Genomic DNA, 22,376 nt, shown 5'->3' with positions numbered 1-22,376 from the left:
ATTAAGAGAAGAAATGTGGTCTGTACTGTACATCTGTAAGCCATGTGTAGGTTTGCATAAACATTTGTGGTTTAGACTGAAAACCAGCATCGGTTAATGCTGAACAATTTCTGTATAAATACTGTCAAAAAATCGATATTGATTCATAGTATGTTTATTTACAGGTGTGCTTTATTTCATTTCTTACTTACTGAAATGCCGTGATTTCAATTAATTGTTGTGGAAAAAACATTATACACAGATCTGAACCTTTAAGTATTATTTTTATTATAAAATCACAACAAAACAAAATGCTATTCCTCCTTTTCTTTTGCTTTTTTAAAAATAATACATCACATTTACTGTGAAAAGAAACAAACAGCAATGTCGCTGACACTTATGACACGTTTGCTCCACGTGTTTTATATATACATATACTTCAGGCAGGAGGGTGGGGCAGTGGTCCCTAGAGAAGCAGCGAGTTGGGCATCTGGAGCAGGTCTCTCTTGCCGTAGGTGCTGGAGCCCACGTTGGTGGGGGCGTAGACGGTGCCGATGGCATTGCTGGAGCGGATGAGGAAGTCTGCCAGCCTCTGGGTGACGCAGGTGGCTGTGTTGCATTTCCTCTTCTCTATGTGGTGCTGGTGGCTGAAGGAGTGAGCAGAGGGAGACACAAAGTGAACACCAGAAAGCGCCTTCCGCTCACAGAGAAACAATAATGTAACCATGACGCCGGGGGGCAATTATTGCTCCATCTTTGATATCTTTCAGCAGAGCAGCAGACAGATTTGATGCCATCCAGCGTTTGATATACGTGCCGAACTGTAGTACCTGCTGACAGTGGCGAGTGCTCTCTGAGGTTGCGACCCTGTGAATCTCAGGAACGGGCTTGTGGACAATCCTGGAACCATCCAGCCCTCCTCCTCAGGTGAATCGTCTGCCTGCTCATTGGAGGAAATGATGTACCTGGGGGCAAACAGGGTAGCTGAGCTGATGGGGTCACAGGCCACATTAGGGGAGCTGGACTCCTCCCAAATGTAGAGAGATGCACCAAATAATCACTTGCTCTTTGAATACATGCTTCAATCGAATCACATACAGCACACAGACACACACACACGCACACAGACTTGTCATTCCCTCCAAAGGCAAGAAGCACTCATTTATCTCTCGAGGTTCCTGCACAAGTGCGCATAGCTGACAGCTTGCCTTCCATCGTCAATATTTGGTAGAGAGGAATCTGCAATACTCAAGAGAGCCATCGTGTCCGAGAACAAGCTCCACTTTGCCAGCACTCATCCTCACGGGGCAAAGGGATAATCCGTGGCACGCCAGGTAAGTTGGCAGAGTTCTTGGAAGTGTCGGGAACCGCATGCTCACCTGTTGCTCGGAGGAGGGGCTGCACAAGGCAGCAGCAGAGCAGGGAGCAGGAAGAGCAGGACAGACACCGTCAGATGATCCATAATACACAGCAATGAGCCGTGGGACTGCAAACATGGGCCGGAAAGAAACAAGCATGAATGAAACAAAGGAACAAATGAACACAAACATGAAGGAAGCAGGAATGAAACCTGCAGGAACATAAATAAAGCAGCAGCCTCATTTCAATAGGATTGATAAATGTGCATTTTATTAATTGACCTTATATAATAAGTTATGCAAGTATTTAGGATAAAAAAATAAAAAATTCCCCCCAGCACACTGAAAATTGAGTATGCCCCTTTTATAGTTTCTAAATCATATGCCTACATGGATGAATTGTGCCCTCTGTACACACAACACAAAGCAGAAGCGTTATAAAAGCTCTGGCCAAGCCCCCTCATCACACAACACACTTTCCTACACAGCAGATCCAAGAGACCCCACAAAGCATTCCAGCAGGAAAAAAAAGCAGAACCTCACTCACCTTTAGTAGTTTGGGTCTGGAGGCAGCAGGAGGCAGCAGGCGGTACTGGTGCCGTCCCCGGTGTCGCCCAAGCCTGTTATACGCTTCTCCCTCAACCACTTGTGACATCACTCCTCACCAAATATAGCTCTCAGTTTTCAGCTGCGCGCAGGGCCAGGGAGGGGCGGCTGCTTTAAGAACCGGGACCCGCAGCACAGAGGGGGTCAAAGGCGCCATGTGGCCTCGTCATCGGCAGTATCGAGAGAGGCTGCCTTTGCACCAGTGGGCTGATCACTTTAGTATGATCCCTTCCCGATGGCGTCGCCTCCCTGGGCACCTTTTAGACTCAGCAGCCGCAATTTGCAGCCTCAGTTGTAAGGGCTGCCTGAGAGGTGGTTTTCAAATGTATCTCTGCAGTTGGGGGAGCTTTTGCAAGTTCCCTGTGGTCTTCCCCATCAGCGTTTGGTTTCAGCGCAACACAGCTGCATTGTTATATACTCCGCATTAAAGCATGTTCCACGGTTTTACAGAGAGCATGGGATGACTCAGAATTTAGCGGAAGTGGCATAAAAAGTGTTGTGCACCAAGTTGAAGTGAACAGTCCTGGTGAATGTGGAGTACATCTATGCAAGTCCAAGAGAGTGCCATTACGTCTACATACATCTAGGCACAAACCTCCCTCCTAACTACACATGCTATTTGACGTGATAAAACAATTCACAGGCAGTGTTAAAATGTCTGCCTCACTGAAAAAAAAGGTATCTGTTGGAGGTGACCTGCAGTACCTGGTGGAGGAAAGCCACTAGATACACTCCGTTTTGATGGGAGCCAACCACATCTCTCCAGTCTCAAATCATTAACTGCAACCAACTGACACATACACCATGATGTTCCACTCTGTTAGGAATTCACCGCTACTGTTTTGCGGGAGAGGGGAAAACGATGACTCATAGGAGAATGGAAAGAAAGAGCGAGAGAGAAGGGGGTAGCATTTCCGTCATTCAAACTTTACTCTGGACTCATTAGTACTACATTTACCTTCTTACACCTTGCACTGGGCCTGGGAAAGCTTTGTAATGAACTGCAGTTCACTGAACAGAACAAAGACATTTGAAGAAACTGCATGCAACAACATCTCCCTTACCAAAAAGTTATTTATTGCATCTCCACACTTTCCAGTAAAAATTCTTATAATCCTTATCTATATGTAGATTACATCATACATACAATGGGAATATGCATCTGTGATAGTATTACACATGACAAATTAGAGATTAGAGCTTTGTTAGCAGTAAAAATATCACATATGAAGCTAAAAGAAAGGCCTAAAATAGAAGAGAATTATACCAAACAAATGGATTTTACAGCACAGACATAAAATGAAACAACTGGACTGTCCTTCTAAACAATAAAAGTCAATGTAATAAAATAATGTTGCACATAATGTCCACCCTTGCATTTTAAATTATAACTCTGTATTGCACAGTTAGTCAAATCATCAGTGCTGGCTTTTACCCATGACGACACCCATGCCAACCCTTACTCCTCTCATATTTTAAATCTCGGTGACCGTAAAGTTGCGTTGTCACACCGACTCCGTCACCGGCTTCAGAGCGCCACATTTCTCCGTGGCCAAGCTGTCTTTGAGCAGGGCGCCAGCCTCCACGGCGGCCCCCACGCCCTTCTCAAGTTCCACCTCAGCGGTGGCACGCTGCTCTCGCTGTACCTTTGCCTTTATGCTGACAACCATCAGCCAGAAGACGGCGTAGCCACACAGCCGCAGGCAGCTGATCAAACCCAGGAACAGGAACCTGAGCAAAGGGCAACTGTAGGTCAGTGTGGGTCAGCCAAGTCACCTGGACGGTCTTTATCCAGCACCAGTTAGCTGCCTGGTTATAGCTCATAAGTAAGCAACTACTGTATCCCGCTTTACTGTTTCCCAGGCCAGTCACTAGAACGTCCCCATACTGCCCAGTGTTTGCCCACCATTTAGTGCCTGCTTTGGTGCTCCCTGAACATGAGGCAGCACATGTAGCAAGTTCAAGTTTGGTTAATTTGTCACATACATAGTCATACACAGTATAACTCACAATGAAATGGTTTGGCAGCGAAGGGACGGCAAGTGTTAACTGCATCCTGGGAACATTATTGCACATAGTAACAATGTTTAGGGGATGAGTGAGAGTCCCCACCGGAAGGTCTGCGTGTCGTACATCCTACATGCCCCTCTTCCTCCGCACCGCCGAGTTCCCCATTTAAGGCAGGTGGAATCGATCAGAGCCCCGAAATAGATGGGGGCAGGAATCCCTCCTGAAGAGAAACGCACGGGAGTCAACAACCAACCGATAATTAGGTTATCAGACAGTCTGCAGAGATGGTCTGGTTGACTGGGTCGTGTGGCAGGTTGTGTTACCCAAGACTCTGAGTACCAGCATAAATACACCTGTGGACAGGGACTTCAGCTCTGGCTGTACACTCCTGCACGCAGACAAAAGATGAGACAAAGCCACTCGGATGAGACTTGTGCGTGCTCTTATGATGAACCAAGCTCTATGCCAAATCAAATTTACTGCCTAAAAACCAGAAGCATCAGCGTGGGGGCATCACCTCAGGCAAATGATGAAGGTGCACACGCTGCCCAGGCAGTAGAAGAAGAAGCTGAGCGCTTGCAGCACCAGGTAGACGTAAAACATTCTGGAGCAGCTGCTGTGTCGCGGGCACTGGCCCAGCACTGCCGAGGAGTTGCCATCACTCATTCCCCAGGTCTGCACACACCTGCAACCATGGAAGGTCTGGAGACGACACCACACACACACACGGCTCAGGAGAAAATGGGTTTATGGTGACAGCTCGACACACACACAGCGCATGACTGGAGTCTGTTCTAGGTCACTCGATTACTCTCAGGCCCCGATTTACTAGGGTATCAAATAAATAAAGTGATATTTGCATGGACAGTCTAATAAATTGAATTTTTAGTTAGATGGTGTTTTGCAAAAGACTTAAAGAAAATGCTGAATTATATAATTTGCGAGTATTGAAATGAGGATTTTTGTGTGTGCTTATTCTGTAATGTTTCTGATAGTGACTGAGTTTGGATCTCAATTAGATGTACCTGAAATTAAACTGACACTAAACGGAATTTTAAGATGCCAGAATGAGAGGGGTAGGTCGAACAGACAAATACGTATATTTAAGGATACAGGGTTTAAAACAAATCGATATAAACAGAAAGAACAACTGAAGAAGTAAAGATAGGCACAGAAGAAGAGTAAAAGAAAAAATTCACAAAACCAAAATGGCACTGCAAGACAAGCTAAAAGTATTTATTATTTTAGCTTCTTGACATCATATCTCCCTTTCTCAGTCTCAGCACACCCAAAATTTACAAGACATTAGTACCTGTCTTTTACTAATATACACATGCAATCTCCATTATAAAACTGCTTTTAGTTTTGGTAAGTCATGGTAAGGGTGTTAATTTAACATATTTAAAACCACCAGTATTATACAGGATTATGCAAATTGCATATTCATCAAGTCAGACCCACAAAACTGAAAATATGCTGTTTTGCTCATTTCAAAAATGTGAGTTTAATGAAGTTTGCACAGTTGTGCGCGTCTCATTTTAATAGACTGGATTAGTCTGTGTAAGGGCCAGGCTCACCATGTTCCTGCCCAACCCATGGGTGGAATTGCAGCCAGCGTAGCAGGCCGAAACATAGGACACCCCATTCTGGCCACACACGGGGTCCCATTGGTTCATGGGACAGCCACACTCTGTATTGCAGGAGGACAGCACACCACCCTCCACCTCCCTCATGTGCACAGGTCTAAAATAGAACCACCAAAGGTGGTTACCGCAGTCATGCAGTTTGACCATTTTACAAATACTGATTCTATAGTTTCAAATTGTTTATGCAGATATTTCATCTCACAGAAGTCATTTTATATAAGACTTGTTCATATTGTACAAACGTTTGAGAAATAGAACGTGCCCACTTGAAAATCTTACCAGGGATTAAATCTAAGAAAACAAAACTCATTTCTGAAGAGATCTGGTGTATGGAGTAGAGGGGAAGGTACCCTTGGTAAGGCACGGTGATGCCAGCCATGTCGGTGTTGGGGCAGCTGAGGGCGAAGTATGGCATGCTGCAGAGAAAGCCAGCGACAGAGGTGAGCAAGCCCAGCCTGGCAGCACCCAGCATGCCCAGCTTGAACCGCTTCATGATCAAGCCACTCAGGAAGATGCCCACACATGTGGCAGGAATGGTGGTCACCCCTGCACATAGCACACACACACACACACACACACACACACACACACACACACACACGCACACGAGATCACTCATTCACATACATACACAAACACAATGAACCCTTAAAATGTAATTGTTTGTTTGTTTAGCAGCTGTCATGTTTATGGTGCATGATTTTAAGATCATGGCATCATTTGTTTAGGATACAGGCATGAAGAACAGCATTGGGCAGAAAGCATCATTGGTGCCGTTACCTAAAAGGACATTGGCCCTGGATGCACTTTGTCCGAAGTGCTGTTCAACGTACTTTGGTGTATACGTGACAATAATGACAAACGCATTGAATATGGCAACATGGGAGATCAAATAGAGGATGTAGATCCTATTGGACAGCAGCCGCTTCAGTGATGGCACAAAATCTAAAGCAGAGGAAACAGGTTTAGAGCAAAATTTATGCCTAATTTAATATTGGACTTCTATAAACATACTTTATTGAAAGTATGACAGAATGTGCCAACTTAGGCTAATTTTGTTGTATGCTGTACTGCTCATACTCAAATCATGGCTGCCAGTGAAAAGTCTTACCCTTTGCTACCTCCGAAAAGCTGACCGGGCCTTCCTCCGTACAGGAGTGATGCAGCTGCTGCGAGTGGGCCCCTGGCCCCACCGCCTGGCCAGCTTCAGGTAAGGCTCTAGGCAGGAACCAGAAAGGCACTGCAGAGAGCAGCGAAAGAATGCCAGCTACTATGAAGCCCAACCACCAGGCACCTACCCAGCGGGAGTCCTGAGGAGTGATGGCCACATTATCTAATGAGGAGAACATGCGCACGCATGCATGCACACACACACACACACACACACACACACACACACACACACCAAAGTACTTCAAAAATTCACAAATTGGTATTTTTAGCAAGAGCACATTTCTCATTCTTTTTCAACATTCATTTCTCATCATTGCTTGAAATGAGTCCACCAGCTATAAATGCAAAAAATCTTAAGTCATACATCTCACCAAGGTTCACAAAACCAAAGTCCACATAGATATTTGCGCAAATAGAGCCAAGTGAGTAGCCAAGCAGCGGCCCGATCACTGCAATGGTGTGGAGGCATCCTGAGCAGACAATGAGACCATTGGTGAGACAATCCATTCAACACAGTGCACATCTATTTTACTAACTCTATAGTAGTACTAAGTAGCTTCTCGTTTCTCACCAATGTAGAAAGCAGAGTTCTCTGGTCTGGCAAAGTCATCGATGAAGGACACACCGAGAGGGCCAACTGTGGCTTCTCCTATCCCACGGATGACGTTCCCGAACATGACAAGAATCCACGTAGGAGAGCCGTTTTCCTCACCCTCCCGACACCCTGAACACCACAGAACAGATTAAATGCGCACAGGGAAAAGCTACCAACATGTAGTGCACATGTAGAGAACCTCCAGAGGCATTTCTTTAATATAGCTTTCCCCATGTTTATCCATTACTTATTCTATGCCTTCATCAATTAGTTTTAAATCATTGTGCTCTATCATTAAAAAAAATAAAGAGAATGTGTCTGTAAAACGATTTTTCTGTAAACTCTGCTTTATAAGGTGATATTAACAACAACCTATTTGCTTAGCAACAACAGGCCCCCAGCCAAATCTATACACAAAAAGTAGTTACCAGGAAGATGCTGTTGCATAACATTTTGACTGGTAGACGAGCATGGGGAAGTCACTGTGAAATTGTCAGCATCTTTAGAATAAGAGGCAACTGTCTCATAGTTATATCTGCCAGACAGACACAGACACACACACACACACACACCCCATCAATACACCCAGGCTTATTTTACAGCTGTTCATTGACATCCCACAACATCAACAACCCAGGCCCTTATTTCCATGGGTTGCTATAGGATTTGACTGCAAAATAACCTAAATAACGACTACTCCCCCGTTGTCGGTTTGTAAACGCATAGCGCGCTTCTGTGTGCGGCAGCAGTATGACTCACCGGCCCATGAGGAAGTGAGGCAGAGCCATGAGCAAAGTACCCATGCCCATCAGGAGCAGGCCCGCTCCGATGATCCTGGGCCGGTGGAACTTCGCGCCGAAGTAGCTCACGAAGGTGATCACCAGCAGGTTACCTACAAACCCAGACAGGACTTTAGGCATTCAGGGAGCGTGTGCCATTTAACAGAGTGAAACGTGCACTGCCTGTTGAGCATTACAGCTACCATGGACGAGACTAAATGTTAGAGACCCTTGGGTAGTGAGACTCACTGGCAGTACAGCTGTTAAGGTGAAATTTTGCTGGATGTCAGTTTGTGTCAGTCAATTAACTTTATTCTCATTTTTATTGATTCATGTTTCCTGAATAAATATAAAATGGTTTATTCAAACTCCAAGCAGTGCTTAGATAGGACACGTACTGCACTTGCCAGAGAATCAGCAATATATGACCTCCTCTGAGTAAACAGCACCCTCCAAAGGACAGTCTGCTGCACTGCAGTCCGGATGGCTCACTCACCCATTTCAAAGCTGCCATCGATGGTGCCGACAACAGAGCTAGAGATCTCAAACCGCCTCTCGATCTGAGTGATGGTGCTTTTGGTGTAACTTCCACTCAGGGATTTCGACAAAAAGGAGAAGGCAAGAACACCGATGAACATCTAGCCTCCCCCCAAAAAAATAATAAATAAATAAAAGGCAGGGGGACAAATTAAACTGACCAATATTGGTTGATTATATTTTGGTGTTTGTAAGGAAAAGCCCACTGCAGCTCACACAATGTATGCAACATTTGCAGTAGGTGAATGCAATATCAGAAACCAAGTGTGTTGGGACTTGGTGTGTGTTTATGGGGAAAATCCAAATGATTCAAAGCGAAGAGTAACGTCATAATAAATGTCTTCTGTTACAGTGATGAGAGCAAGACCCAATTTACTAAAATTGAGATCAGGCCTCCTGCTAAATAGTAGCGTGGGTACATGGAACTTCAGTTGCTGAGTTCATTGGAGTGTATTCCCTTTCCTAATGTTCCAAACACCAGATCCATATTCAGTACAATACAGATATACCATTAGCTGAAGGACTGAACAAGTGTGTTCCATAAAGTTCATCCATGTCCAAGCACACTCTAGAATACATGTACACAAGACAATGTTTTCTACAATGTTATCATCTTACCAATTTATGTACTATTAGCCATTATTCAGTGTCTAAACCAAATGTGTCATGTCAAAATATTCTTCAGTGGGGGCTTGGGACTCATACCTTTAGACTGGGTGAACAGCACGTGACTACGCAGCTGGCTTTGGGGTCACAAGCCGTTTTGTCCAATGGAGCAGGCTCACTGAAGCCCTCTGGCCTGGCCTCCAAAGTCATGGTGCACAGACCACTAGATGAACTTGGTGCAAAGGTCACTAGATGAACTTAGCAGGCTAAGGAGAGGCAAAAAGCGTCAGCTTGGGAGAGCAAATCGATAGTTTTGAAATGTGCCTGCAAAAAGAAGCTGAGCACAGAAACCAAAGAGAAATCTTGGTCACCTTGTTCCTCACGTGAAAAAGCATAGCAGATTATAGCAGTGGATTAACCCATTAACGATTCCCAAATAGATGACAGTCTTTCCAAAACTGGAAAGATATTAAAAGGCAAAAAAAAAAAAAAAAAGTGTGTGCATATATAAGTTACTTAAATTATGTACACTATTCTGAACTTACAAAAAGAGCATTAGTGCCTATAAAGTTCCTATTTTAGGAAGTGTTTGATTGTAACAGAATACATGTAATGGAATACACGAACAGGACAATCAGGATACACAAACAAGGTAACGGCATTCCATTACAGTTACAAAAAAAAAAATTAAAAAAAAATTAAAAAAATGGCAATTTCTACATTAAAAATTCACAAGAATCACTCACTCCCCCCCGGTTGTAACTGAATGAACAGCTGTCATGAATGTTGTCCCAATATAACAGTATTAGCACAGTAGCCTGCTTTAATGATTCTCCTGTTCGTGCGTCACTCAGGCCTTAGCCATCCTTTCGCTGCGTGTGATTGATCAATTTGTCTGTCAATCTGTGTGGAACTAACCAATAAACAACCATAAAGTCAACAAGGATTTACCCTTCACGTCGGAAACAGTTCCCTCCTGGTTTAATCTAGCCAGCTAAAATGTGTGATTCATTTCTGAAGAATACGAAAATAAAGAGAGATCGATGGCTAAATTAAATGTTATTTTACAATATCGCTATAATAGTGGATTTAGATAGCTACTGTCACATTTAGGCCCGATGTCTGCTACTGGCTAGCTAACTAGCGAGCTAAATGTTTGTGCAAAATTCGTGATACTGATTTCCAATACACTTGTCATGACTTATTTGACAACATTGACCGTCCCTTGGTAAAAGTTTACTTTGTTAAAAGTTTTGTGTGAGAAAGTAAGCTAGTATAATACACACGTGTGTATACACTATATACGTTTTCACATTAAATATGACATTTCTCAAATTGGACCTCATGTGTTCAGCTTTATGGCTATATTTCTTTATGCAGTGCTCTAGGTCAGATGATGCCTCATTAGGAAGAGAGCTGAGATTGGTCTGAACATTTTGATATGAAACATGGGTATCGTGCTATAGGCAAGAACCTTTACAGTTTTGTTTTGTTTTTTTAAATTATGCATAATTAAAATAATTAATAATTAGGGTGACTACGTTTAAAATGCGTACAGTGCGTCCCGTTCCTACCCTGGGAGCGCTTTGGATCCATTACGCCCTTTGCAGTTGTACGATTTCTTTTTGTTCCACAGATCCTCCTCACATACCTTCTTAATAAAATTAAGGCGTATCCACGAATTAAGGCATGGAGATGAGATGAGATCATTCGGGAGTGGGAATGACTTTGGCCACAAGAATAAGACATGACATGACAGGCGGATTTATTGCGATCTTATTATTGTCCAAGAAATGCAAGGCTGGATAATAAGGTTGATATTCCGACAGGTCTACCAATAATTAGTTTCCACCTGTAGCCATTTGACCTCCATCCCTTTTGATTGAGTGGATGATGGAATGCGTCACTTCTGCCAAGTCTGCAAATTGCCTACGGCTGTTTCTTGCTTAGAATTATAGCACGTCTTCCTGCAAATGACTCCAATATCAGAAAAATTCATTCATTGAAAGTCTGTTGATTCGCTAATTTCTACAAAATCGTATGTGTTGGCTTTGATTCTGCATGCTTTAATGATCTCCCTTCCACAGGTTACAGATGCATTTTAAACACATCGATAATGGTGCCATTAGGACAGCGTGATAGACAAATAAGCTTAGATAACCAGAAATGTCCCTTTTCTAGCTTCTGATAATTATTGATGTGGAAGATTAAGGCTTGTCAAAATAAGATTGATGATTTCAACCTCAGGAATGCTGCAGTTAAGAAAGCTGGCATAGCCCACCACACTGCTATCAGTTGAGTCCCATGCAAAACCACATGTAGGACTCAAACTGCATATAACGTACAAAATATATCCAAATACACACACATGCAATTTTATATTTATATTATATATATAAAGGCTGCATGTCACAGATCAGATAATACTTATAGGTTATGAAAGAATGTACTACCACATGTTGCTGGCTAGTAGCACTGCTGTCTCCAAGTAAGCTTTGGATAGTTCAGAAAAGACAGTCCGTGTCCTTACTTGAAAAAGAAAGCCAAAGCACATTACCATAGTTTTATTCACATACAACTGCCGTCCTGATATGCTCTGCATTTACTGCAAAGTTTTGTTTATAATGTTCAAAAACCTTAATGAGTTAGTGCCATCATAACTTTTTAACCTTTATGAAGTGTTATAGTCTTTTCTTTTATAGTCACTTTGCTTAGCTGAGGAAAGCATACTGCAGGTTTATCTTATATAACTCCTAAACACTAGAATAGTGTTATCTAGAAGATATCTTGCTTGCATGCTTTATAGCTTTTGAATGCTTTAAAATCATCCCTTTCAGCCTGGCTTGTACAGAGTGGTGTTTTGTTGTTTTGGTTGGGGGGGGTGTCTATATATTATTGTTATTTTTTTTAAATTTAGGGCCCAATTTGAAAAGTAATAGTGCTGTATAACTAAAAATATTTTTATTATTGCTGTTATAAATGAAGTAGAACTACTCACATTCTGCTAGTGTCCACCGAATATCTGTGTACAGAATGCTCATGTTGAAGAGAGTGAAAGATTGTTGCACCAGGTTTCTCTGAAATTACCCAGAGTCATCAGACAGGTGTTCCTCCCATTAATCATTAGACAGCATTGATCAATCCTCCTTTCGTCTCATCCAGTCAGAAGCCCTTACGTTGCCTTCTTGCTTATTTGGGGTTTTTGGTGAACTCACTGGCCCACACCAAATTTCATTAAGCAGAAAAGACTGCTGTGTCATTAAGGGATGTTAAATACCAAATGCCATAGCTTTTAGTTACTCATAAGGGTTTATTGTAATTCAGCGTATTCATCTGATGCACATACGTGTGGCTATCTATGACAGCCAAGTGTAAAAGAGTTTGAGGGTATTCTAAAGTCTGGAATTCAAACCTCAAAAAAAAAGTTAGCAAAACATATGTGCTCCACATAAGCCTTTTTGTAAGTGTCATTGCATTTTGCTTTACCTAAAATTACCTCCTTGCCACCAAGCGATGAGAATTTGAGTAGGCCTGTGGTGTGGTGTGAAGACGAACCGTTCAGAACACTTCAGCCTTTTCTTTTACTGTTTGATTTGCCAATGGGAATATCACTTGCAAGCCAGTCAAAACTAACATAACTGTGAGCCACCTGATAATGAGATGGGTACTTGTGCTAATGGATGCTTCCTCTCCATTATGCCAGCTTATAACTCCAGTCAAGGTCATGCTTCTAATTCCCTGTCACATAAAAATGCATGGCTAACAGTGCTCAGGCACCCACACACTGGAATGAACCTGAGCAGTTATTGACACAAAATTAATTTGTTAAATTTAGAATGTGAATTAACCCTGAGGGCAGCATAAAACATGAGATGCTTTCAGAAATAATGCAGCTGCTGATTGTAGTGTGTTCTGATGTAACAAAATTAAAAAGATAACTAGTGCCATCAATTCCCAGACATCCTTCCCATATGTGAACTGTGACAAATGAAGGTCATTCGAATGAAGAAAGACCACATGGTTATTCATCGTCTCTTTATTGTAGAACGTAAACGTCTAGTGAGAGATAGTGTTGCTACAGCAAACTCCCGTTAGCCCTGTGGACCCAGTGTCTCTGGTCCGGCTGTCCTGTGAAGGTAACTTCTGAGTTGCTGTCCACTCTTCTCTTGCCCATGAACCTGCTCAAACGTGCTTTCCCCTTTCTGATCCCACTCAGCTGATGGGCACCCCTTGGGCATCTGAGAACATGTTATGTCAGCTTCCCCCTCCCACTGGCCTAAGGGAGCAGGACAGGCTTCTGACCACCCATCAGGCTGCCCTTTTGGGAACTGAAGCTCAAACTCATCCCGTTTGGTCTTCTGGAGGGACTTGATGTCTTCTTTGCGGAACTGTTTCCTCAAAAGCACAATGACAGCAATGGCGAAGAAATAAGAGCATCCACTCAAACACGTGACCAAGCCCAGAAAGATCACTCTGGGGAGAAAGAGAGCAAAGTCACTCCGCATGGCTTACACTGAAAGATTGGCACTGGGAAATCATAATAGACAAGCTGCTCTCCTGCAGCAATAATACAAGTATATAGGTTACTAAAATTACTTAACTAAGCCTTCAACCCTTTGACCATGGTTTGAAGCCATTTCAAGAGAGCCAAAATATAGTTAAGCATCTCGCATCATCTAATGAATGTTACATGTGACTTTCTAGCTGAGAGTATAAATGATAATAAAAAACATAGCATAAGCAATAATAACAAAAATGCAAGCTAGTCTAGCTTTACTCTGTCAATGTATTTCACTGTTTTCAGTAAGACTGCTTTACCAAAATGTTCAATAAACTCAAGAAATATCAGTTTATAATGATTGATATTTGATTAAAGGGGCAATTTCCATCCAAACTTCAACTTATTGTTCAAATTTTAAACTAATAACTACAATGAAAATAGATTGAATATCCAGAGGGTTATTATGTCATTGGAAACATAAAGAAATTAATTTGGGGAAAATTAAGCACTTATAAAACAATTAGGTATGAATTCAATTACCACAAGCTAACTCTACTAGAACGTTAGTTTTCATTAACACAGCACACCTGTACATATCTGAGTCGTATATGCGGCAGGCCCCTCGTCCGCCACACTTTTTCATGCCCCATTTCAAACAGGTGGAGTCAATTAGAGCACCAAAATACACCGGAGCTGGAATGCCTCCTACAGACCAGAAAGGTCACAACAAATAACATCACACAAACTGTACAGCCTATGCATTAAAGGAATATTTTAACTAAACTGCTAACATGGCTTGAAAAAAAAAAAAGATAAAAGCTAGCAATGATTCTAATTAAGGCCTCTCACTTCTGCTGTTCTGTAAGTATCACATATTTAGTGTGATTTCCTTTTCAGCTATTTTGAGGGCTTATGTTTATATCAATGTACAGCAAAAATATTTCTTTTGAGATTTCTTTACCTAGAGTTCTTATCACTAGAGTCTGAATCCCCAGTGCCAGTGCCTTCAGTTCAGGGTTAATACACCTGCAAGATATCCCATCCACAGGCTTTTTTGGGTTATGCAAGATGGCTACAGTACTTTAATTTTATAAGTCTAAGGGTGAGACTCCTAATAACATTATATATGATTATATATATATATATATATATATATATATATATATATATATATATATATATATATTGTGCAGCCAGAGATGATTACTGACCGTATAATGACCATGTATGCAGGCGTTACCCCCAGTGAATTAATGAAGGAACTGAGGACAGACACAGCCATGTAGGAGGTGAAGGTCCGGCTGCACTGAGGCCCGCGAGGACACTGACCAAGAGACACAGAGGTGCGGCCCTCTACTGGTGAGGGGGTCAACACACAACTGCAGTTGTGGAAGACCTGACGAAGACAAAGGGTGGGGAGAAAAAAAGAAAAAAGGCTTTTTCCCTTTTACAGGGACTATGTCTCTTTGGGCCACCAAAATAATAACAAATTTAAGCTTTCATCTTTAGGCATGAAAATAACCAAGAATGTGTTAGTTACACAACTGAAGTAAAGTAACAGGCAGCTGTATGGGGTTTTTTTTTAGTAAGAGATGGTACCAAATTGATGTAAAATGTCATTCTTTTTTTGATGCGCATCACACTCACTAGGCTGGCAGCCAAAACCTACACCTAAACAAAACAGGAAGGCCTACAGTACTCATTACAAACATTAAAACTACTAATAACATTTGTTTTTTGGAAACGTTAATGTTGCTTAATGTTGTTGAAAAATCTGAAATTCACTTTTGGTTGTTGTTGCTTGCCTGTGTGGATGCAGCTTCCTGGTGGTTGAGGAGTCTCAACAAATAATTTCAATGATTTAAATATATTTTTCCACACATCCCTGCACCTCTGTTTAAATCTATTCTTCATGGAATGTATGTTTTTACATTTTTTGGTTAATTTTTTTTAAAGATTACTATTACTGCTGAGTGTAAGATGTTATAGCCTGCTACCTCCACAAGGGGGCTTACAGCATTGACAACACCGCACTTCCCATGCTAATGGTAACGGGTAAAAAATAAAAAAAATAAAAAAATTATTTGGAGGAGAACATTGTGAGTTGAGTCACACATTTGTCTTCACCACTTGTCTAGGTCATTACCGTGTTTTTGCCATAGCCAGTGGAGCTCGTACATCCCGCCAGACACGGAGACAAGTATGTGATGCCATTGTCAGAGCACACTGGCTCCCATTCAGCTGCAGAGCATACACAGCCCAGGTTACACTGGGAGAACAGCGTTCGCTCTTCATAAGAAATCTGAGGGGTCCTGGGGGTAAGAGTTAGTAGTTACATATGTTACTGACATGAAACATATGCAAAGATTTCCTTCCATTCAGTGGTGTTTGGTTTTGCATCAGGGTGCTCAATACATTTACTTCAGTAGTTCGTTTTTCATCTGAAAGGAAATTAAGTGATAATTAAATTATATATAGATGGGATACTTAAGCATATAAGTACCAAGCTAATTTCATCCTTTCTCTACCAGAACCGGACTGGGGGATGGTTCTGCTAACCAAAGAGTACTTGACACAGCACCCGTTATAGGAGACGGTGAGGCCAGCCAGCCGCGGGTTGTCACACTTGGTGCCGAACTGCAGAAGCAGGAGGAGGTACGCTGAGAAGGAGGTGAGGAATGAGAACTTGGCTCCCGACACCACACTCAGCCTGTACCTCTTCATCAGCAATCCGCCAAGGAATATCCCCACTGAGATCACAGGCAGGTTCAGCACACCTTTGGGCACGGAGCACAAGAGCTTTAGTTTCAGCGAACATCACTGACGTAGCTCAGAGGCTTTTGGTTGTAGAACGTTTGTGGAGCCAGAGGATGAAGGTGTCGGGAAGGTCACTTAGTAAACTACTCCTGGGATGTGGACTACCTCCTAACGCAGAGATAGGACGACCTGTTTTGTGTTGTCGATCACTGAGAATTGAGTGGCAGAGGGAATGATCAGTGTCAGAAAAGAACACAAACTGATACGTTTCAAATAGAGACATATATACCTGAGCATTGTAAATGATAAATAAGAGACTAGGATGTGAGCAAAAAAAAAATCTAATCGTTTTAAATAAACAATAAAAGAATAGTGAAAACTTTGTACAATAAAGGTAAGTCACTATAAAGTTTGTATGGCTGGGAACCCGCTAATTGTCCATTAACTGATACATGGCAAAACAAAGGGGTTTTTATTGGGTACAGCTACTAAACTCCTGGACTGCTATCTTGATTAATATGGGTCTGATAGCTAGCTAATCTACCGTGTTGGAAGGCCGGTTATTTTCAATATACCTCGTTCATTCACAGTTTTAAAAAATGACATTATCCACTTTCCCAACTACATATGATTAGTTTAACAGTTTAGTATGGTTATCTTATTTATTTGGTAGAAAATGCGAAAAGATCTGCTTTTGCGGTTATCCTAGCTAAACCTAGGTTAGGTTAGGATTATTATTTTGTTGCAGTTGTCCAAACGACTAGCCGATGGAAAAATGCGATGGTAGACAGCCAACCTAGCTAGGATTGAGTTATTTTTGCTATATGGGGTCAGTAATTTAGTATGAATGGACACATTTATTCATTTTATCTAACAGTGTTTCTCTCTTAACCCAGTTAACTATATCAACCTAGCTAGCCAGCTAGCTTTCATTAGAATAGGGAAAATTACGACTATAAAAGAAATTTGCCTATTTCGTATGTGTAGAATAAGACTGTGATCATCGTTTGTAGACAAACTAATAATCTCAATATTATCTAGGTAGGTAGTGTTAAGTAGCTAGCCAAGTTAAACGTTAGCTGATTAGCTGAGATAGATTTAAACCATTTTAAAACCAAACGTTACAGATATAACTGTAAGATATATCACACGAATTGACGCTGGGTCGCATGTCCCCAAAACTTTCTCAAATGGCCGAGTTTTCTCTACCACTTTATTTATGCTTCATTTATTCACTAATAGTTATTATAATGATATGCGCGTTTTACTCAATAAAACGGAATCTGAGTTCGTTCGTGCTTAGTTAGCTGTTATATTTTAGCCTGTATTATAACCAATATAATAAACGCGGCACATCTCATTTAGTAAAACGAAACAAATTACTTTTTAATCTAAATACATAGAAAAAAAGTATTACAAATTTAAACCATAGTAGCGATATATTTAAACTAGGCATACCAGTATGATGCATTGGTTTCTTCTGGTGGCCTCACATTCCAGTATTACTGTGTGTGCTTTCCAATTCTTTATTTTAGTTCAATGGGGTATAGTTGCTTTTCTGAGGTTTAAACTGATTTGTAATGTGAACATTTTTATTCTCCTTATTATTCAGAATAATAAAGCTAAATCTCATTGGGCTTATAGATAGGCTTTGAAATCCATGTCTAGTACCTCACCAAGGAGGAAATTTGCTCTGGAGGCAGATTGGCCGAACTGCTGCTCCATGTACTTGGCTTTGAAGGTGAACAGGCCAGTCAGTGAGTTGAATTTCAGGACACTCCCACACAGCAGCAGGAAGTAGGCAGGGGTCCCCAAGAGTCTCTTCAGCGAAGGCAAGAAACCTGCACAACAGAAAGCCCCCTGGATGTCATGCACATAAAGATTGTTTGTTCATAACATTTGTTATCATCCCAAACTCAAGAGAATGACATGTGAAGCCACATTGTAAATGCAGGGTAGGCATTTAAGTCTATTATGAACCCAAGATAGACACTGCACCTGTTTACACAGCCAAAGCCACAAGATACACAGTTCTGAAGGTTTTTGTAGCCTCGATTGAACACACTGACTAGACCCTTGTGGACAAAAAACCCCAAAGAGGCCATTTTTAACATATTTGTATAAAGTTGGAAAAGAAGTGCCTTTCGCAATGTCGGCCAGTTTCATAGACGGGCTTGCAGGATGTGCCACTGCCTCCTGGACACCATGACAGAAGCCTGGGTTGTCCTTGTGTACTGCTTCCTGTTTGGGTAATGAGCGGGGGAGGAACCAGAAAGGAATGCCAGCCAGTAGTGTGACAGTGGCTGACACGAAGAAACCCAGCCACCAGGCCCCCACCCAACGGGCATCCTTCGGAGTGATGGCCAGACCGTCTACAGAAGAAACACAGTCACAACAATCCAGAATAAATCTATTTGCAGGCCCAATAAATAGGGACCCTGTAACAGATGTACTGTGATACTGACAGGAAGGATTTTTCAGAGATACACAAAAGCTCTGAAACAGAATCAATGAGTCTTGTGGAATGCTTACCAACATTGACAAATCCAATATCGACATACAGCTTGGCGCACATGGAACCAAGGAGGTATCCAAACATGGGCCCCAGCAAAGCGATTGTCTGGAGGCAGGCTGTTAGAGACCAATGTAAGAGAAAAACAGACCACAGTCAAATCTCAAACTTGTTAAGTCTTGATTGAATATAATGAATAAATGAATACTAATTTGTGTGTGTGATGGCTTCAAGGGCTTAGTTTTTTAATTTTAAATCTAAAACAAAAACCATCCTAACCATTACTTTTTTCACAAATTACATTCTGTTTACAGTTTACATAGTTATCATGTATTAGTAATTACATCTAGGAGAAATTTACAATACTCATAACAACATAGTTCATGTCTTAAGCAATTAAAAAACTGCATTTTAAAAAATGCAGTGTTGCATTTATTTTAAATTTTAAATCGTTCAAAACATCACTTTTCATTCCATTTTTTTTATTCATCTCTTGCATATAAGAATATTATCAGAAAAGTCTTTAAAAAATATCTTGCCTATGTAAAATGCAGAGCTCTCTGCTTTTGCAAAGTCATCAATGTATGAGATCCCTAGAGGTGTGACGGGTGTTTCTCCTATTCCCCGCAGGGCGTTCCCCAGGAACACATAAACCCACATGTTGGAGCCATGTTCTTTCACACAGTCCAAGCCTGCAATAACAGTCACTTATGTTTAAATTCATAATCCAGTCAAGTTCCAATCTTGTTGCCCTTAAAAGGAAAACCTTGGGTTTTGTGCTGACCTAGAAAATATGTTATACTAGGGAAAAACAGAAACAAGTAGTAATAAATGTTTTTCACATTTCTTTGATTATTTGACTTCAGTTTACATTTCCACAAATTTGTTTGCTACAAGTCCAGAAGTAGGAAGCACTAGTTTTGATTTTGTTTTTTAAAAACCTTTTAGAAGTAGATTTCACAGGAAGTAACCTAATGCAGCTAGTGCTTTGGAAGACTTATATTTGGGATGTTTTTAAAGTAGTTTTTAAAAAATCAAATGTGATATTGTTATATATTATATTTTTCAAAACATATTCTGGAAATAATATTGCATTGTTTACATTCCAGTTTAACAAAAATAAACAATCAGTCAACTTCACTTTGAGTTGCTTGTTTTTGAAAAGGAGGTATATGGGGGTTTATGCTTTTTTTTCAAGGCTTAAATGACCACCCCACTGGGCTGTGTGTAAGCCCCATACAAAGGAACTGTAAGTTTCTGTTTCTAATGTTTTGTTACAGATGGCAGGAAACAACAGTTTAAAAATAAACTATACACTGAAAACCTATAAACATATCCTTTAAGACTACTACTATAGGATTTATTGTTTTCTGCTAATTACGTTTCTACCAATGTAAACATATAAATAACAGCATATTTGAATTTTAATCCGAACTTCTGTGTAGCCGTAACTTGAGCATAATACCTGTGTAGGTTTTCTGCAATGGCTCTGAATATATATCCGAGTAATTGCTTTGCATTATGATGTCCCTGCAGGCAACTACATTTACAGAGGCATTCAGAGAGCTTGTTATCACTGTCTCATACCTGTACCTGCAGGAATGAAACAGTCAAAGAAGAGAATAAATTCCTAGCTCTTTGATGAGTCAGTGAAGAAGCTTCAAGGGTGTTCACCATCCCCTTACTATTGCATCATACACTATAATTAAGGTGCTGCGAGAAACACACATTGCTGTACTATCTTGTGTTTTCCTGTACCTGGTACATTTTACATGGCATAACTATCATTTATCTTTGTTTATCAAGAGCCAGATTCAGTGGAATTCAAAATGATGTATGGCCATGCAAAGGGTCTACTGCAGTAGTGAAGCAAACATACCGTCCCATGAAGAAGTGTGGAAGACCAGTGACAGCAGAGCCAACCGCCATTAAAAAACAGCCAGAGCCTATGAGCCTGGGTCTGTGCATATTGGCTCCAAAATGGCTTACTAGAACTAGAAAGAGCAAGTTACCTGCAAGAGAACAATGTTAGGTGAACCAGCAGTCAGAACCTCAGAAGCAGACAGAAAATTACACACGTCTCAAAACATGCTGGCCATGATTCTAGTGAAAAAGAAATGGTGGATTTGAAAGCAGCACACTGTCCACACACACTGCATTTGCATACCCATCTCAAAGCTGACGTCGATTAGGCCAACAGTAGAGCTAGGAAGGTCAAACCTCCGTTCAATCTGAGTGATGGAACTCTTCATATAGGTGCCAGCCAAAGCCTTGGAGAAGTAGGCGAAAGACAGGGACATGACAAACATCTGTGGGATTTAGACAGAGAGAAGCAGGGGACAATCAAGCGCCAGCACAGTGCCTGGAGTTAACTTATTTTTAAAGTATATGTTGAAGTATATGAGAAACATCAAACACACATGCACTCACATACACCCCCCCCACACACACCTTAAAAGCAGAACAGCAGGAGTCTTTGGTGGACTTTTTGTCAGGGCCATTTGCGGTTGTGTTATCATCTATAGTTGGGACAGTCATTCTGATCCTGGGAACCGTTGGTAAATAAAGTTTTTATTTGGTAGTTGTTAATAAAAAATAGCTGACCAGCCTGTTCAAGCTTCAATGACATATATGTGCAATCGGTTGCTGATGAGACAACCATACAAGTCTTCACGTGAACAATGTGAATGTGGGTGCTGCATCAAGATGTAATTTAGAGGGATGATACTCACCTTATGATACTGTGAGGATTAAAACAGAAGAAGAAACCTTCCAAACTCTGGTCCAGGCAAGGATCAGCTTTTCAGCACTAACATTTACAAAATCGCAAACAAAAAAAAAGAACACAATAAAAGCAAAGCTTCTCCCTTGTGTTATGTTGCTGCAGGGAAGAAAGAGGGGCAAGCGAGCGAGCTGGATTCAGCAAGAAGTCGAAGCTCAAGGAACACAAAAAGAACTTTGTCAGTGGGTTTCCATACTTGGTTCTAATCCCTCCTGATCGAGCTCTAGAAATTCTCCTCTTCCAGTCTCTGCCGTCCACTCATCTGCCGACAGGGGAAATAAAGAAGCCTGAAGAAAGAGCTGAACAGGTGCCCAAGAGGAGAATTCGGCAGTAATGCTGAGCAAACTGAAAGAAAGAGTGCTGAGCAAACTGAAAGAAAGAGCTGAAAAACAGAATGAGAATGTGGTGGGGCAGGAAGAGAGAGGGCAAGGGAACGAGAGAGGGGAGGGGTGGTGAAAGTAGGCCAAGGTGAAGGTGCCTGAGCTAAGAAGGATCAGGTGTCTCCAAATCCTGGAACCCAGGGGTGGGTGGGCCT

The 22,376-nt window shown here is 41.5% G+C and overlaps 3 protein-coding genes across 8 annotated transcripts; all 3 read right to left on the bottom strand.

Annotated features, from left to right (window-relative positions):
* Positions 1 to 246: 246 nt before the first annotated feature.
* On the bottom strand, positions 247 to 1,969 carry iapp (islet amyloid polypeptide). Its single transcript, XM_027014591.2, has 4 exons — positions 1,885 to 1,969; positions 1,359 to 1,465; positions 810 to 944; positions 247 to 626 (listed from the first exon to the last, which is right to left on the bottom strand). The coding sequence occupies exons 2-4, from the start codon at positions 1,439 to 1,441 to the stop codon at positions 446 to 448; spliced, it is 399 nt and encodes a 132-aa protein (XP_026870392.1). The 5' UTR covers positions 1,442 to 1,465; positions 1,885 to 1,969; the 3' UTR covers positions 247 to 445.
* A 1,035-nt stretch (positions 1,970 to 3,004) lies between these two features.
* LOC113580190 (solute carrier organic anion transporter family member 1C1-like) lies at positions 3,005 to 12,346 on the bottom strand. Of its 2 annotated transcripts, XM_081723806.1 has the most exons (16): positions 12,288 to 12,330; positions 11,743 to 11,818; positions 9,389 to 9,555; positions 8,643 to 8,784; positions 8,127 to 8,259; positions 7,796 to 7,902; positions 7,344 to 7,496; positions 7,144 to 7,242; positions 6,711 to 6,932; positions 6,380 to 6,544; positions 5,950 to 6,145; positions 5,531 to 5,696; positions 4,471 to 4,655; positions 4,277 to 4,341; positions 4,056 to 4,173; positions 3,005 to 3,674 (listed from the first exon to the last, which is right to left on the bottom strand). In XM_081723806.1, exons 3-16 carry the CDS (start codon positions 9,497 to 9,499, stop codon positions 3,449 to 3,451), a joined length of 2,088 nt encoding a protein of 695 aa, XP_081579932.1. In that variant the 5' UTR covers positions 9,500 to 9,555; positions 11,743 to 11,818; positions 12,288 to 12,330; the 3' UTR covers positions 3,005 to 3,448. The 2 variants fall into 2 exon arrangements, with proteins under 2 accessions (XP_081579932.1, XP_026870377.2); XM_027014576.3 differs by lacking the exon at positions 11,743 to 11,818 and having other exon boundaries at positions 12,288 to 12,346.
* Positions 12,347 to 13,318: 972 nt separating this feature from the next.
* On the bottom strand, positions 13,319 to 22,360 carry slco1e1 (solute carrier organic anion transporter family, member 1E1). Of its 5 annotated transcripts, none has more exons than XM_081723186.1 (16): positions 22,038 to 22,357; positions 21,792 to 21,868; positions 21,511 to 21,604; positions 21,227 to 21,368; positions 20,939 to 21,071; positions 20,525 to 20,652; positions 19,599 to 19,751; positions 19,080 to 19,178; positions 18,689 to 18,919; positions 18,224 to 18,388; positions 16,294 to 16,567; positions 15,937 to 16,102; positions 15,002 to 15,186; positions 14,752 to 14,816; positions 14,378 to 14,495; positions 13,319 to 13,762 (listed from the first exon to the last, which is right to left on the bottom strand). In XM_081723186.1, the coding sequence occupies exons 3-16, from the start codon at positions 21,595 to 21,597 to the stop codon at positions 13,381 to 13,383; spliced, it is 2,328 nt and encodes a 775-aa protein (XP_081579312.1). In that variant the 5' UTR covers positions 21,598 to 21,604; positions 21,792 to 21,868; positions 22,038 to 22,357; the 3' UTR covers positions 13,319 to 13,380. The 5 variants fall into 5 exon arrangements, 4 of the variants coding, with proteins under 4 accessions (XP_081579312.1, XP_026870371.3, XP_081579313.1 ...); XM_027014570.3 differs by having other exon boundaries at positions 16,372 to 16,567; positions 22,038 to 22,356; XM_081723187.1 differs by having other exon boundaries at positions 21,792 to 22,357.
* Between the last annotated feature and the right edge of the window lie 16 nt (positions 22,361 to 22,376).

Source organism: Electrophorus electricus, chromosome 11, assembly GCF_041902795.1.
Source record: "Electrophorus electricus isolate QZ-2024a chromosome 11, ASM4190279v1, whole genome shotgun sequence".
Classification (NCBI taxonomy): Eukaryota; Metazoa; Chordata; class Actinopteri; order Gymnotiformes; family Gymnotidae; genus Electrophorus; species Electrophorus electricus.
The sequence above is the reverse complement of the archived record's forward strand: the minus strand, read 5'-3'. Positions and strand labels throughout refer to the sequence as shown.